At 40.9% G+C, this 18156-nt stretch overlaps 1 protein-coding gene across 6 annotated transcripts in view; it reads right to left on the reverse strand.

The window, feature by feature from the left end:
* Positions 1 to 18156, reverse strand: part of CIT (citron rho-interacting serine/threonine kinase) — a 156192-nt gene that overhangs the window by 99069 nt on the left and 38967 nt on the right. For all 6 annotated transcript variants that reach the window (XM_046640859.1, XM_046640861.1, XM_046640860.1 and 3 more), the window contains one exon: positions 878 to 1061. In XM_046640859.1, coding sequence (XP_046496815.1) covers positions 878 to 1061 — 184 coding nt within the window. The remainder of the gene's footprint in view (positions 1 to 877; positions 1062 to 18156) is intronic.

Genomic DNA, 18156 nt, shown 5'->3' on the forward strand with positions numbered 1-18156 from the left:
ATGAAGCAAGACACTGAGCTCACACCCACAGAGGCGACTGCATTTTAGAGAAATTCCAGGAGGCTGGAAGCCAGGACCCTCCAGTCCCAAGTGCTATGTTAATGCATTTTTCCTTAGCTTTTTCAAGAATGGAGAAGGACCTATCAGGTCAAGAGGTTTACAGTGATATCTATACTTCCATTTTCTGGTCTCCTGGTTTGTTTGGGTTTTTTTCGCTGTGAAGCCCAGTTTCTGTGAATCAATGGCTCGGCTGCATCACGCTCCCCTCCCAGTAGCTCTCGGTAACGGGGCTTCCTCCGGCCACCAGTGCTCTGCCAGCTCAGATCCCTGATCTTGCAGCAGACTTCGAGCGGAGCCGAGCACCATCTATCTGTTAGAGCTCCGGCACAGCCACTTGCAGCGCAGCTAAACCCATCGGGAAACCTTTAGCTTGTGAGAGATGGTTTTTAGGAATCTTTAAATACAGCTAAGATAGCATCCCCCATCCACTCATCTGAGAAAAAGATGGATACACAGATGGGTAAATAGATGGACAGCTCATCTTAACACTGCACATTTCTCCTTCCACCCAAGATCTGCACTGCTCGTTATCTCCCAGTATCTCCTCCCCTCTAAAGAAGAGCGAAGACTGAAAAACTAAGCCGAAGTACCCAATTGACAATTACGATGCTACGGACGGGAAGAGGTACCTTAAACACAGCAAAATGAGAATATTCACAGTCTACCCGACCAAAGCCCAAACAGGTAAACTGCTTTCCAAACGCAGGCTGATTAATAGCTTCCCTCCACCGCACTCCCCCCACCCCCCCACCACCACCTTTGGGCTCCCTGCCTTGCATCAATGCAGGTCCCCTTAGAAAGTCAAATTTTCACTTACTCAGATCTACCAAGAATCCCCAGTGCCTTGCTATACGAAAACCCCACAAACGGCAGTTCTTCGCCCGAGAAACCTGAGGGGCTCAGCTGGCACGGAGAGGATGAAACCCACGAATTCTTCTCTGGTTCATCAAAATTGGAGGTGTCATCATCAGACTTGAGGGTGGGAACGAACGGGGGAGGAGCTGGTTAAAGAAAAACAAGAAGGGGGGGGTGGTAAATTCAGACGGGTTCAACACTGTTGCGGAGAAAATCGTCTTACTCCTTCCGCGTTCGCGAAGGCACTGCAGCGCCGGCTCTCAATCTGGCTCACACAGGCAGACCCAGCCTCGGCGCTTACAGCAACAAGAGATTAACCCCTCCTCTGCCAACATGGCCACCAACCCGCAGACAGCCTTCCCTGCTGGGGTAAACGGAAGGATGAACTCAAACAGGTCACTTGGTGGAACGAAAGCACTTGGAGAACTCGTCTGAGCTGGATGCTCGGTCCTGATATTTCCAGAATGCTTCTACAGAGCATCGGCTGGCTGGTGCCAGCGTGCCAGATGACTTAAACCTATTTATTTTCTCTTCCAGCCACGTATAAATTATGAATATTTAGTGCTAATCACTGGAAGAAGATGGAATTTCTACATCTCATGGATCGACCGGAATGAGAGGAAGGTGCAGGAAAGATTTGGGAGGGATGTAACTCGTGTTAGGAGAGCACTGCAGTCTAGCTCATTCATATCCAGATGAGTATACTTGGAGCTCTTATTAACCACTTCTTTTTTAGTTGATTATCCCTCCTCCCCAGCTCGATCATGCCCCATGAATCCACCGCAGTTTAATCAGCATAATGAAACACCAGCCCAATAAAGTTCTTCGTGATGATTTACAGCACCCCTGCGTGTTGATGGTGGGAATGCACCGATGGACATCAGCGTCCTACCTCGTTAAGGCATGACTCCCGGCTATGAGCATCTTACATCTTCTCCACTTCCTGCAGACCTACTATGCTCTCTCGGTCGTCAGGGAGGTGGACACTCGTCCATCAGTCACCAGGAGGCTGCCCATTGTGGTGGGCTCCCGGGGGTGTAGCCAGCCAGAAGCGTTACCATGGATGCCGGCTTAAGCGTCTGTGGCGGGCCAGCCCGGCGAGTTGGCGAGCTGGGCATCACATCGCCCGCAGTGCAGGCTTCATGCTCGCCACTCCGTGCGTCCTCTGGCTGTAACCCCACCTGGCCGCCTGCGTGGCAGGGGCCAATGCTGATCTGAGTGACAGAGCAGCATGAGTCACTCCCGGAGCTCCCTAGAGCGCCCCCTAGGACAGTTGTCACAGCCGTTCACAGTCCAGACTTCTTTTTAACTCCTTGTTATCTGGAAAAAGCTGTGTGCCACATATGAGCAGCAATCTGTTTTCTGCTTACAGACTGAAAAGAATCTGGCTGTTTCCAAAATTCCCCAATGACAACAACATCCGAAGCGGCGTTAGGAAGTAAATGGAGTGGTAAAGGGATGTGGAGGGGAGAGGAGTGGAAGCCAGAATGAGGACGTCTGGCTGCTCCCGGGAAGTGCAAAAGAACATTCTCAGAGCTTCAGGTGCAGAGACGAGGTCGGAGATAGAAAATGTAAAATGTGCACTACCGGAAAATTATTTAACACCTCCAAGCTCTCAAGAGAATTCAAATCTTCCCTGTTACTATCAGAATCTACTTGCTTAATACTTTAAAAATTAGCTGGTGGAAAGAAAAATTCCATTGAATGCTTCAGCCCACATCCCATGTGTACTTCCATCAACACAGGCTCAAATCCAGTCTGATTTCAATCACCCAATACATTTTTTTAAGCAAAAAGTTTTTAATGGAAATTACATTTGATAAAAATAAAAAAGAGAAGTTTTCCATCCCAAAATAAGGCAATGCAGATAAAGACTGAGGAAATGTATGGAGAGAGATTTGCAGATGATACTAATATGGAAGCATCATGGTTAATGGCTCACACTTTGAAATCTGGGTTCGAATCCTAGCTCCACCACTTACTAGCTCTGTGACCTTGGGAAAATCACTTAACCTCTCAGTCTGTTTCAACACAGGGATAACTTCCTCAAAGGGCTGTTGGGAGGTTTAAATGAAAAAAATCTATACACAGTGCTTAGCACAATCCTTAGCATAGAGTAAAAAGATTACCTGCTCTTATTACTATTGCTCACATAAGATACATGTTTATGACAGATCCTGCAGTTATTGAAAGCTAGTGAGATACAGCAAAATCTATGCTGAATATTCTTCTTTCCTGCACAAGGCACAGCCACACTCCTGTGGATGTTTGTGTTAATCATATCACTTCATTTCTAGCAAAAGTTTAATTCCCTTTCCATTATATATTAATTTATCTTTAGGAGACTAAAATAGAATTCCATTTCTGAGTAAGGAGTATGATTAATAAGGGGGTAGGAGCCACCCTCTGTGAAATAATTATGATTTACAAATTCCGTACTATAAAATAAGATTCCTCTTTAAAACTCCTTCATGCTCAAAGCTAGCCCATGTGGTCGGGATTAGAGAAAGGGCCAGATAATCTTCAATCAAAGGAAGGTGAAGTCAACATAAAATATACCAGCTGTAACAGGTGAGAAATTCACAGGACAGATTAAAAGCTAGGGATCTAAACCTCTAGACAGGTAGTGAGTTGAGTCCAGCAGGAAACTGTGAAAAGAACGGCTTCTAAGGGCCACATTTGAGCAGGGAAAAGAGCCACAGTCTCAAGCCAAAGAAAAGTGGGGGAAGTGGAAATTCTCTACCCACCAGAATGTGATGGATGCTCACCGTTGCCTACAGCCCTTTAGGGGGAAAGAAATAGAGTGGCTATTAAAATTGTAGTCCCAGGTGGGTGTGTGCATTTATAGTATCCTGCATGGTGTGGGAACTACAAGCCAAGAAACGGACATCAATACTGGTCCAGGATCACTGAGCCTTTAAGGCACTGGCAGACACAGGTGGAGAACAATTTGTAGGGGCACTTGCACAACTCAGGGCACACAGGACTCTCTTGCTCTCTCACACTCACACATACACAGTCCCTACTGAAAATGAGTTCACAATAAAAAAAGTAAAAACCAACAACTACACATAACAAGGAAAAAGAAATCACCTAAACTACCATGAAGAAGCATCAGCAGATACAAGAAATGGGAAAATTAGCCCTCCAAAGATCACAGATAAAAGAACGATCTAAAATGGACCAGAAAATTTAACTTATTATCAAGGTAAGTAAGTAGAAGTTCTAATAAAAGAACAAGATACTCTGAAAAAAGACAGAGAACATTGGAATCAAATACAACTCAAAAATGAACAGTATGGTTATTGAATTTAAAGTTTACAACTCGCTGGATGTGTTAAATAGCAGATTAGATACAGCTGAAGAGAAAATTAGTGAATGAGCCATTAGATCTGAGGAAATCACACAGAACCATGCTTCTCAAAGTGTGATCTGTGGACTGGCAGCACCAGCATCACCCAGGAGTTGGTAAGGAATGCAGGATCTTAGGCTCTACCCCATGTGCACTGATTCAGAACCTGCATTCTAGCAAGACCCCCAGGTGATTCCTGAGCACACTGCAGTTGGAGAGGTGCTCATACAGAATGCAATACACAGAGACAAAGAGACAGAAGCCATGAGAGGTTAGGAGACAGAGAATGAGAAGGTTCAATACACATCTAATAGGAGCACCACAAAGAGAGAGTAGAGAACTAGCTCAAAATCTGGATGCCACATTTTAAAGGATTATGCAGTCTAAAGACTACCAGGTGTGTGACCACATCTATCTTGGGGGCCTAATTCTCCTCTTTCTTGTATCTTATACATGTCCCTTTTCTGATCCTCATAAAATACCTTTTTTTTTTTTTTTGCTTTAAAAAAGGTATTAAGTCATTGAAATCATTAGATTTGCACCTGTGCTGACGGAGGTATATACTGCACCTGAGAACATAGCATAGCACCAGGCACATAGTTGGTGCACAATTAATATTTGCTGAACAGCTATTTAATTAAATGCCTAGAAATGGCTCTTGCAGAGAGAGCACCTAGCATAACACAGGCCATGAAGAAGTTACTTGGTGTTTGAGTTAAATGAAGAGGCTTTAAAAGTGGAAATTGTTCTGTCTGAAAAATATGTTAATGAGTGCCTATATTAATATTTTCTGATACAGTATTATGAAATCATCTCAGCCCCTCCACATACCCACCACATTCAATAATGACAAATAAGGAGTCATATATTAAGATCCATTATTCATTGGTAAAAGCCACTAAGAAAAAGGAAAAAAATCTTTCCCTATATATTTTTTAAATAAATCAGCCTGTGCTTGAGGTCGCGTCAGGACACATCCTCCTTAGTGGCAGGGGCTATACAAGTAAGTTCTGGAGGGGTTTTTTTTCCTCAGTTATAAGATAGATGGCAGAATAAGGCTTTCAGAAACAAAGAGCTATTTTAAGAGCTGTAGTTAATCTCTCGCCTATAAATTCTCTTTTTTCTTTATCCTGACATTCATTAGAAGCTTTTGGGGGGAAAAAAAAACTTATTGCCTTCAAAAATATTCAAAAAAATTTAAAAACAAGGAAAGGAGAACCAAATGGATTTGTCCTCTTGGTCCTACTTCTTTCTAACATGCTCCATTGAGCTCCATTTACCTCATTTCCACATTTAATTTTTCAGCATACCAGACAAACACTAATATTAAAAACATAAAAGATTTTCTAATTTTGGTATAGTGTTTATGATCTGCTTGCTCCACAGGAACACAAGCTCCGTGAAGGGAAAGGCTATGTTGTGTTCACCATTATATACCTAACACCCAGAATGGTACCTGGCTGTCCTTATTCAATGTTTACTATCTACTTTGTTAAAGGAATGAATGAATACCAAGAACCTTAGATGTGGGATAATTTCTTAGACCTGATGGGTTATTTCAAGGAATATGCCACTTTAAGAAACCCAGAGTACCCAATTTAGTCATGAAGAATTGGCACATTAAAAACAAAGCAAAAACCTGAGCCTAGATATAGCTCATAAAACTCCTATGACTTTTAATCATCACTATGGGTTACAGACACTGGTGCTGAGTTGTGTGTGGCAGAAGTTGAAGATGAATAGCAACCAACAAAGGGTCATAAAGGACAAAGGCACATGAACAAATATTGTGTAATGATATAACGAATCAGGACTGTGCCTGGAACACAGTGGGCATTCAATAATATTAAATCAAAAATATTTTGAACTTCATTCTATCTACCATGATGCCCTATTACCTTTTTAAAAAAAGTACTTAATTGATTAATTAGGTGTTATGTTCAAACCTAAAAGGCAAGCCACCAAAAAATTAGCTATCTTCCTGTTCCTTAAAATCTGAGGCACCAAAGTGATTGCATTTATCTACATTTTGAAGACAGAACTGCAAAATAAGTGAAGGGGAGGCTATTTATGTCGTTTAGAGGTCAAGATGTGGATGTGAAAAGGAGAGAATACATAAACAGAGTGATGGCAAGTTTTGCTAATGGGGATACAGTGAGTTTTGTGTGTTCCTGCAAGAAAGTGTCATGGAGGTGATTGAATCTCAAGAGTTGGTTAAAAGGCATCTTCGTGAGCTGAGTGCAGAAGAGTGCTACTTTACAAAAGCCACAGAACAGTAGCTCAAGAGAGCTGCGAGTAAGGAGGCTGAGAGGTAAATGAAAATGAAATCTTGGCTGGACCTTGAAAGGGTGGGATCCCTGGATTGGATTGACAGAAGGGATTATTAGCAAGAGTTTTAGAGTGCTGGGTTGATGTCAGTGCCAGAGACTGATACAATCGTTTCAGTAGTGATGGTCGGAAGAAGTCAATTCTAGAAACCTCTAAAGGACAAGTCTACAATAGTCAACATGACACATTCTATACGAATTCTATATAAGGAAGTAATAACAGAAACAGAGAGGACGTGGATTAACAGGAGATAGGCTATAGAAAGATGTGGCAAAATGTGACAATTGATGCAAGAGCAGAGATTTCAGGAATATCAACGACCAACTCCTATCATGGGAACAACTCCCAGAGAAAAAGGATGCAACAGAAAGAGCAAGATATCCAACATTGGAGATCTCATGGGAATGAACCAAGAGAATAAGTTAGGGGATGGGCACATAGAGCCAGTTCCTAAATATACCTCAGGAATTTAGCCCATGAGATCAGATTATATTCCCTAGAGACTTAGGCAAGTCCCCTGCTTTCTCCCCTTTGGGGAGGAAGTGGTCAGGTATAACTTGTCCAAACACCACACTGTATAAGAAATTCAAAAAGAAGACAGATCAGATCCAGTTTCCAACAGACTTAAGTAAATAAAAAATTATCGCATGTCTTTGCTTCTCAAGAATCATAAAAAGACTTTCAGGTCATGTTGATTTGGCTAGTGATAAATTTTTACAACGGTATCTTCAAAGTAAATGAATAAGGAAGTTAGGAGGACTAAAACATGCTTCAATCAATCAGTCTCAAGGATGCTAGGGTCTGGCTGCCAACAGCTAAGCAGAGTTCCTCTCTGGTGGCAGATAAGAGGTCTCAATGGAGTTGTGTGCTCTATCAGAATCTCTCCATTCTCAAAAGCCATTGTTCCTACAAGCCTGCTGAATATCAAGTTTTTGGTAAACATCTTATGTTTCCCCATGAACTTATACTTTTAGAGATGCTTTCCCTCAGTTCTGGATTGTACTTTAACCAGACTTCTAACATTTTAGCTTTACTTTGTTTTTCCCCTCCCTCTCGGTCTAGGTATTCGGTGACCTGTGAAACACTCAAAGGGAAATCTTTTCAAACCGCAACTAGTCATGACTGCATTTTTCTGCAAAGTTGGATTTAGATATATCCAGTTTTTCACCCAGGTGGAGGCCCCCAGAACATATTTAAATAGCAAAAGAGCTAGTTCATTGGCTTCCATTCCTAGGACCTGCTCACTCCAGGCCCCAACAACTCTCCCTCTCTGGACCGTCCCAGTTGAATTACCTACACCTGAGAACTCATCAAATTAGATTCATTCTTTGCTGCCCTCAAGATCTCTGTAGTATCCTTTTCTCTGACATTTTGTAAATTCATTTTTAAATTTTTATTATGAAAATTTTCACATGCCCAAAAGTAGTAAAATGAACTCCCAAGCGCCCGTGGACCAGCTTTAACAACTAGCAACTCCCATTCTCATTTCATCTCACCCCCACCCCTATCTTGTTTGCATGTTTGTTCATTATTAAAAGCAAATCCCAGACATCACATTTCACCCATAATTACTTTGGTGATCTCTAACACAAGGTTTCTCAACTTCGGCACTACTGACATTTGGGATTGGAGAATACTTTGTTGTAGGGGGCTGTCAGATGTAGTGTAGGGGGTTTAGCAGTATCCTTGACCTCTACACACTAGAGGCCAATAGCACCTCAAGTCATGACAACCAAAAATGCCTCCAGACGTTGCCAAATGCCCCCTAAGGGACAAAATCACACTCAGTTGAGAACCACTGCTCTAACAGAGAAGGACTTTTAAAAAGCCATTACCACAACACCTTCATCACACCCAAAAAAATTAATAGTAACTCCTTAACCTTATCTAATACCATGTTTGTGTTCGATTTTCTCCAGTTGTCCCAAAAATGTCTCTTTACATGGGTTGGTTTGAATCAGGACCCAACCAAGGTCCACACATTGATTTGGTCAGTATGTCTCTTAATCTGTAAGACTGACCTCTTTTTTTTTTTTAATGCCCATTTATTAGTTTAGGAAATGAGATCACATGTCTCATAGCATTTCCCACATCCTGAACTTGGTTGACTGTATCGCTGTGACATTATTTAACATGTTTCTCTATCCCCCATTTTTCTATAAACTGGCAGTTAAATCCAGGGCCTTCCATACATTCATATTCAGTTCTTTTGGCAAGAATACTTCCCAGGGTGTGTTGTCTACTTACTATTGCACGACATTAGAGGGCACACAATTGTCTGCTTGTCTCCTTTCTTGTGATGTTAAGAATGATCCATGGCTTCCGATGATATCAGCCTGAGCCTTCCACCATAAAGTTCACTCCAATTTTCCACTTAATGATGTTAGAAGCCATTGATGATCATTGCCTAGAGCCATTATTTCATTAAGGGCTCCAAAATTTTATCGTTCCTTTTACATTTATTAGCACATCAACTATTTGGTTACCCTAGAATATAGTTCAAACAGGAAAGCAGGATAAATGCCTGGTTCTTTCTCCATATTTAGCAACATGCAAGTAATGAGTTGGGGGGCCTTAGCAACCACCAGAAGTGACCAGTGAGATTTCTTTTTCTGTTATCATTATGAACTCATGAATTTTTATGTATTTGATGTGTTTCAACCCACTGCAGTCTTTTTGATATTTATATTGCACCATCTCAGGCCAGGAGAAGCTGCCCTGTTAGGTATTCTTGCCGGAATAAGTCAAATCAGAATCTATTTTGGCCTTTGGAGCTACTTTCCAGTTCACAGGAACTAGAAGAACAAGTACAAAACCACCACCACCATCAGCCCCTGAGGAGGCAGAGAGACAAATCCAGGATATGGGAATATTCTAAAAGACAACAACCTAGCTTCTTCATCAAGTAAATGGCATTGGGGGAAAAAAAAATATATATATATCTCTATATATAGAGAGAGAGATATATATATATGAATGTTCAGAATTTTGGGCAAGATGTGGAAGAGCTGGATCTCTCATACACTGTCAAATGGTACAACCACTTTGAAAAAGTTTGGCAGTTTCTTAAAAAGTCAAACATACACCTACCGTATGATCCAGCCATTCTACTCCTAGACACTTACCCAAGAGAAATGAATGCATATGTCCACAGACTTGCACACAAATGTTCACAGTTTTATTTCAAATAGCCAAAAACTGGAAACAACCCAGATGTCCGTGACCAGCTGACTGGATAAACAAATTGCACTATATCCACACAGTGAACTAACTCAGCAATAAAAAGGAATTAACTATAATACGTGCTACAACATGAACGAATCTCAGACTTCATACGTTGAATGAAAGAAGCCAGACAAAATAAGTGCATATTGTTTGATTCAATTTATATAAAGTTTAGAAAATAACAAACTAAACTACAGTGACAGAAGACAGATCAGTCATTGCCTGGGGACAAGGGAAGGGATGGCAGGGGAAGGAAGGGTTACAAAGGAGCATGAAGAAACTTTTGGGGGTGATAAATATGTTCCCTATCTTGAGTGTGGTGATGGTTTCACAGATGTATAGACATGTCAGAACTTAAACTGCACACTTAAAACACGTGTACTTACTGTATGTCTATTACTCCTCGATAAAGCCGTTCCAGTTCTTGGGAAGGGAGACTATTTTGTCCCCAATCCTTCCCTGGTCTAACGAGCTTCCACTCAGGCCCCTTCACCCCAGGAGGCAGAAGTGGTGAATAAACACATCCAGGCTCACCCTTTTACTCACTCCTTCCCCAAAAGAAGGAGGAGCTGATCTGACTCGTCAGAGCCGGACATTCATCCAGCCATGTTTTATTGGAAGACAAGGTTACCGTGCGTCGAAAACAAGAACTGGGCTCAACACTTCCTGCTCTATTTGCCTCCATCTAGATTTGACAGGCCACTCAGCCAAATGACTCCTTATTTCCACGAGGCCCACTGTGGCAAGGCCCCCCTGTCCATGAGGGAAGGCCCACCATTCTTCCCTGTTCGGTAGTGTGGGTGAATTTACCAGAGCGCTGCATCAAAGGTTAAGGAATGCTTAGCTTCCCAAGAATAAAGTGGATATTTTGGTCCCTATCTGGCTATCAGTTCTTTGTATGTGCTCTTTGTTAGTCAGAATTTTAAAGGACTGGAAGGGTGGGTCTTAGACCCCAAAGAACCAATGCTGCAGTTGAACGTTATCCTTTCTTTTCCATTACCAGGGATCAACAGAGTTGGCCACAATTATTTTCTCCGAAGTGCGACACTGAAAATCGTTTCCAAGCCTTCAGTCATGAACCACCTGGACCTCATACTTTGTCCTTAGGTTTTAATCTCTTTTGACTCCTGCCAACCGCCCTCTTTAGTTCTGTCCAGACTTCACCCTCAGAAAATGAGTGTAAATGCAATCACCACACTTCACAAAATTGACTGAAAAGTTGGCTGCTGAATATAGTCCCAGATGTTTAATATAATTTTGAATCTTTGGCCAAATCATTTCCATGTTTGCTTGGTTGTGAAAGGGTTTCCAGCAAGGGAGAATTTAAGGGTTGAGGACTCCAATTTATGGGCTCTCTAACAAACCTATTCCCTGTTTCCCCATCTTCTCTCAGGAAAGGCATTAATTTATCTCATTTAGAATTGATTTACCGAACTGGAATTTAGCATTGCATCACTGGCTTACACTAATAGGCACTATAAGAAGCAGTCTCAGGGAAATCCTCAGGGCATGTACTGGAGGGATGTGGTCCATCATGTCACAAGGGGTCTCATTTATGGGGAATCCAATGATGAAATTCCTCAGGACTGGGGATCCAGAAAATTGAGTCTTTTCTGAGCCAACCACTCTGGATTTTTTCTCATGTTCTCCTTTTGCTTTGGCCACTAGAAGGCTGACAGTCTCAAATCCGTCCTCGTCTAACCACTTGATAGACTTTATTGCCTTACCCTGATCCTCCTTTCACCCAGATTTCTACATTTATTTATTTTTATCCTTTTAATTTTGCAATTATCTCTAAAATAAGCTGTCTCAACTTATCTTGGAATAGAGTATTACATATTTTTAACATCTCTGGATGTAGCTTCTAAATTCAGACTAGAGGGGGGAAATCCCATAATCTTAATTCATAAGCATTTAGCTCTTTCTAGCCAATTTTCTCCTACCAATAACTTAGTCTCTAAAAACAGAACAGCCCCCAAGAGACAGATAAATATTCACCTTTAAGACTATAACACCTACTGACTACAGTCTTCATCATTCCTTTTTTATGTTTTAGCAGGTGGTGCCCACACGATCCTGGCCTAGTAAGTTGCATTTCTGCCATCACTCCTGTAGCATCCCCTCTCTTCCTACCCTCCTCTCCCTTGTGCTAATTCCCCAAACAGCCCCAGCACCTCTTGCTGACTTCCTCGTGCCCCTGAAGTGACTGGGTGGGTGTCTGACAGAGAGATACATTTAAGGGCCATCCAAAGCCAACAGAGAAGCACATCTCCCATCCTCCTCAAACCAATTGAGAAAACAAAACATGGCCAGATACCTGCTCGAATGATAGGAACTCCCAAACAAGCGGACCTTTAAAAAGCCCAAAACCAAAACACACACACAAACACACGCATACACAATGCACAAGCTATTGAGATAATGCTATTCTAAAAGCAGAACACTGAAATAAATAACTGAAACATTCATATTATAGCCATATTAAAGCCATGAGGGGTTTCCATTTGAGAAGAGAGCACCGCTCATCAGAAATCGGTGTCAGAGTGACAAATTCAAAGGATAAATACAGCAGGATTTTACAAAGAGTTCTTCATTTATTTCAATGATGCAGGAAAATAACCTGACCATAAAAACTTCTAAATTCTTGGGAGGCAGTATAACAATGTTGTTAAGAGTACAGCCTGTGCTGGTGTTACTATTACCATAGAATATTCTGGAAAGTTACATAAGAAACTGACAATCGCAGTTCACTTTAGGGAGAGGCACTGGACATGTGGTGGGAAGGAGACATTTCCTGTTTAACTTTCTGTGTCACTTGAATTTTTTTGGACTGTACTACTCTTTCAAATAAATAAAAGCTAAGAGAACTTGAAGTCAGGGAAACCTGAGTTTGACTTCTACCACTGGCAATTACTGGCTCCATGACCTTTGCTAAGTGGCTTCATCTCTTTAGGCCTCGTGATCTCTTCTGTACTGCGGGAATGATCATAGTACCTGCCTCACAGAGTTTGGGGAGGAGTAAATGGGACAAAAAGTGCTGTGCAGAGCTCCTGGCACATAATAGCTGCTCAATAAATGGCATGGCAACTTAATACATGCAGAAAAAGTGTTAGTGAAGAAAACTAAATCCATCCTTAATTAAGAGTAAATATGGGACAATAGTAAGTTGGGGGGTGGAAAGGCATAAAAATGCCATTTTACAACCAGCTATTTGCTGTCAGCAGAAGGAAATGAAGTTAAATCTTGAAAGATGTGAAGGATGTAAAGTCCATTTGAGAGAAAAGCTTTAGATTCCTCGAAAGCAGAATCTAAAATCCAGCTCTAATTTCTAAGCAATTCCATCCACCCATGAAAGTCCTTCGCCAAAAAGCAGTCTCCCCTTACTCTAAGGACAAAATGAGAAAGACCCCACAAAGATGAGCAAGAAACTCTAAGGCGGACAGATCTAATTTCCCCCCTCTTCAGGATTTCACAAATGCTAATATGCACAGTAAACTTATTCCTGGGGATCTTATTCAAATACAGCTTCTGACTCAGCAGGTCTAGGGTGGAGGCTGAGTCTCTGCACCTCTAAGAAGCTCCCAGGTGATGGCGATGCTGCTGATGCTGCTGGTCCATGGACCACACTCTGAGTAGTAAGGTCCTACTCATCCCAGGCAACAGCTCCACTGCTTGTTAGTAATGGCAGTCTTAAGGGATTCCAATTACTGTAGATTATTCTCTTTCCTGGTAACAACCCAGGCAATTTCTTCCAAATCAATGGTTTTCAATTAGGGGCATTTGTGCCCCCAAAGGACATCGGGCAATGTCTGGAGACATGTTTGGTTGTCACAACTGGAGGGGAGAGGATACTACTGGCATCTATGGGTAAAGGCCAGAGCTGCCATTACACATCTTGCAACTCACACAACAGCCCCCACAATGAAGAATTATCTGATCCCAAATGTCAATACTGTGATGGTTGAAAAACCCTGTTCTAAATAAACAGGAAATATGAATCAAGTCCTCTCAATTCACCCCTAGACTACAAATCCCGATTTTAGAAGTTGGGTCATCCATCTAACATTGTCCTTTCTCAGCCTAGATCCAAGGCATGGGAAGAAAGAACAAGATTCCACATGTGGGGAAGGGGTCACCAGACCATAGCCTATTTTGTGGAAAATCAAGCATATGTGGTTCAGTGAGCCAGTAGGTGATCTATTAAGCATTAAACTTCCTACCATTTTGAAGTACAGCAATTGAATAGGACCACAGCTCTATGTAATCAAAAGACCTACAGCTTAAACTATAAGCTTCCAGAAGCCCAGAAAGATCAGGCTGGGTACCACCAGACTCTTGCCCAATATCTGAAACATCACTGGAATTGCACAGCCCAGGACTGCTAATACACTTAAGAAACCCCCTACTGAAACTTGGATAGCAGCCTTGAAATAACGATAATAATAAGCAGCTAAAAACTCAACCTTACATCTGATCGTGTGAGGCTGCGATTGAAACATCAGGGTTAACGGATACCTGGTGACCCGTAAGTATGGCAGTAACTCATCACAGAGCTTTTGACTTGCTAGGAGAATAAGCATTCCCGAACTGGGTCAGATTCCTGGTTCAGGTGGGACTGCCCACAGCAACCCCACGGGGCAGGACCTGGAAGGGTGCAAATCCTCCGTCTGACCTCAGTGTCAAAGCCAAGGCATGTCCTAAGTTTCTCTCAGTAGACACTCCCAACTCTGTCATTCATAAATTTGCCCAGACCCTTCTTAAATTGCATTTATATATCCTGCCAGGACCACCTCTTGAGATAATGAGTTTTAAAAGATTATTCCTTGCTGTGTTAAGCAGCACTTCCTTTCATTGGTTGCAACAAGAAAAAGAAGAATTAGGAGTGAAACAGCAGAGAGGCTAATGTTGCTTTCATCAAGGGATGATCTTGTGTGTGGAAAGTGGAAATATTCAAAAGCCTAGAACTACAAGGCATTTACACAGCAACCAAGAACTCAAGAACTTTAATGAATTCAAGGGTTTTGGTTGATGAAAGTCACTCAACATGTGTTTACGAAAAACAGCACTGGACAAAGGGATAATTTCTGTTAGAGTCACCTAAGTAGAAAATAGCTCAAATGACATGGAGTCCAACAATGTTTTCACTCACAAAACCCTGAGTTGATTGCAAATATGCAGGGATTGGAGGTAGCAAAAAACAGGAAAATCTACTAGGAGACACTGAAATGAATACCATGGCTTTCTGCACAGAGAGGCCACGGAACCGCCAGGAAAAGGCACTAGCAATCCTCAGTGGGCACGAAGATCGCACCCATTGCCTGAGCTACATTAAGTATCTCAGTCAGGATTAGTCCCATTGACTGCAAACATTCTAACTGCAATATGGTTCCCTGGATTGACTCCTGGAACAGAAAAGGGACGAGTGAGGAAACTGGTGAGACCCAAATAAAGTCTGAAGTTTAATTAATAGTAATGTACCAATACTAATCTTTGTTTTGACAAATGTGGAATAGTTATGTAAAATGTTGACATTAGGAGAAACTGGGAGAAGGGTATCAAAGAATTCGGTACTATCTTTGCAACTTTTCCATAAATCTAATATTATTCCAAAGTAAAAGGTTTATTAAAGTTAAAAGAAAGTTTTTTAAAGCAAACATATTTCATGACTCTTCACAGCCACTGTACTGGGAATTGGGAGTCAATAAAAACCATTAAGAACTTTAAGAATCAGGATTCAGGGCAAAGGAAATAAAACGACATTTTTCCAAAGAAGACGTACAAAAGGCCAACAAGTATACAAAAAGGTGCTCAACATCACTAATCATCAGGGAATGCAAGTCAAAACCACAATGAGGCATCAGTTCACACCTGTTAGGATGGCTATTATCAAAAAGACAAGAGATAAGTGTTGGCGAGGATGTAGAGAAAAGGGAATCCTTGTGCACCGTTGATGGGAAAGTAAATTGATACTGCCACTATGGAACACAGTATGGAGGTTCCTCAAAAAACTAAAAATAGAACTACCATATGATCCAGCAATCCCTCTTCTGGTTACATACCTAAAGAAAACGAAATTCGTACCTGCAAGAGATACCTGTGCTATGTTCATGGCAGAATTATTCACAATAGCCAAGATATGGAAATCACCTAAGTGTCCATCAATGGACGAAGGGATAGAGAAGTTGTAGTGTATACATACACATACAATGGAATATTATTCAGTCTTAAAAAAGAAGGAAATCCTGACATTTGCAAAAACACGGATGAATCTGGAGCACATTATACTAAGTGAAATAAGACAGGCACAGAAAGAAAAAAACTATGACCTCACTTATATGTGGAATCTAAAAAAGTTGAATAGGAGCAGAGAGTAAAATGGTGGTTACCAGGGGCAGGGAGGTGGGGGAGATGAGGAGAACCTGGTCAAAGGGTATAAACTTGGAGTTATAGAGGATGAATAAGTCTAGAAATCTAATTTACAGCATGATGACTATAGTTAATAATACTGTATTGAATACTGTAAATTTGCTAAGAGAGTAGATTTCAGGTGCTCTTACCATACACACAAAAAAAGTAACGTAAGGAGATAGATATGTTAATTAGCTTGACTATAGTAATAATTTCACTATGTACATGTATATCAAATCATCATGTTATACATCTTAAATTATACATAATTTTTATTTTTAAAAATAAATTTTAAAAAAACTAATCAGGATTCAGTTGGGTAAGGAGAATTCCCTGATATGAATTGGGGCAGGGAGGTATGTGTTAAATATAAGGAAGAACTAAGTGGATATTTATTAGGATATGGAAAAATTAAGCAGATAGCCCTGGAAGGCATGGTGAGTCAAGTACAGAGGCTCTAAGTGTGAAGATGACCAAGACCATAGTGATCCATCACAAAGTCATGTCATCCCAAAGATAACCATGAACTTCCCAAAGAAGGGCCTCATGAGGGACAGCATGGGCCATATTCTACACTGACATGTATCCTCAATGGCACTATATAATTTAAAGAACAGTCGTTACACTTGCAAGCCCAATAAGCCTAAAATCTATAAACAGCCTGAAAGGAAAAGACTAGAACAAAATCAGAATTCTGACACAACACCAAAAACAACATCAAGGTTTACTAAAACACAAAATAAAGTTACTCAGGTAATTATATCACCATTCATTGACTTACTTGAGTGGAGATATGTTGTTAGACATAATCAGCAAGCGCATGCATGAAAAAATTAACTGCTTATTCAAGACGATTACAGAGATAAAGAGGCAAGGCAAGAAAAAATTAAGTATTTGAATAGCATCTAAAAGAAATTGTATCAAATCTTTCTAAAAGCATAAAAGACTGCAATGAAAATATATTGCTGATTAAAAGCTCTGAACCTTGGAGATTTGGGGGGTGATGGCTAAAGAACAGAAAAATAAAGCAATGTGGCTACCAGAAGAAAAAAAAAGTTGCCAAGACAGATTTATAGAAATACGGCCTACTTAAATGTTTTGGCAAGAGGTTACAGAAACCAGCAAAATGGCTTTCAATTGGACAATCGTGGATCTTAACCCAACTCACACATTCCAGCTGAAGGCCCAAGAGGTCATAATTACAAATATGGCTCCAACTAGAAGCCTGGTTTTGACACCTAGAAATGGGTTCCATTTCCCCACCTCCCCCCATCACCAAACATAAAACACACAAACAGGCCAATTGCTTTCCTACTGGCTCTAATCTACGCTAATCATTGGGTCAGGTCATTAGATCACGTTCAATGAACAACACATCCAAGAATAAAAAACGTTTACAAAAATAACCAATTTGTTAAAAAAAAAAAAAAAAAGCAAGCATCTTGGTTTTGTTGATAATAAATCAAGTGTCTGTTTTTAATGAATTTAGTTTGCACTAATTGATTACAAAGTGATGTATAAACGAATCCACTGTGCCTATACATTATAGGTTTCACACATTTGTGAGCAAAGACAAATATTTTAGAAGGAACTGAACGAACCCAGAAAGGAATTTATGGTTTAATGCAGGCTTGGCCATAAGTAGAGCAACCTAGACACTTTGTCTAATCTCCAAGTCTTTTTCTTAATCTGTGAATGAAATACCTAGGTCCACTTTTCCTCTGGGAAGAAACTCTGTGAAACCAAGGGACAATCTTCAAACTCCATCAATCTGTACCTCTTAACTTCCCGAGGGATGATATTCTAAAGGCCACATAAACAGAGTTTGATGAATGACCCAGTTCTATGCAAACGATTTTAAAGTAGAATTATTACTCAAAGACAGCTGCATCATTAGCCTTTTCTATTCCCGTAGATAATTAAAGCCC

Source organism: Equus quagga, chromosome 15, assembly GCF_021613505.1.
Source record: "Equus quagga isolate Etosha38 chromosome 15, UCLA_HA_Equagga_1.0, whole genome shotgun sequence".
In the NCBI taxonomy this organism is placed as follows: domain Eukaryota; kingdom Metazoa; phylum Chordata; class Mammalia; order Perissodactyla; family Equidae; genus Equus; species Equus quagga.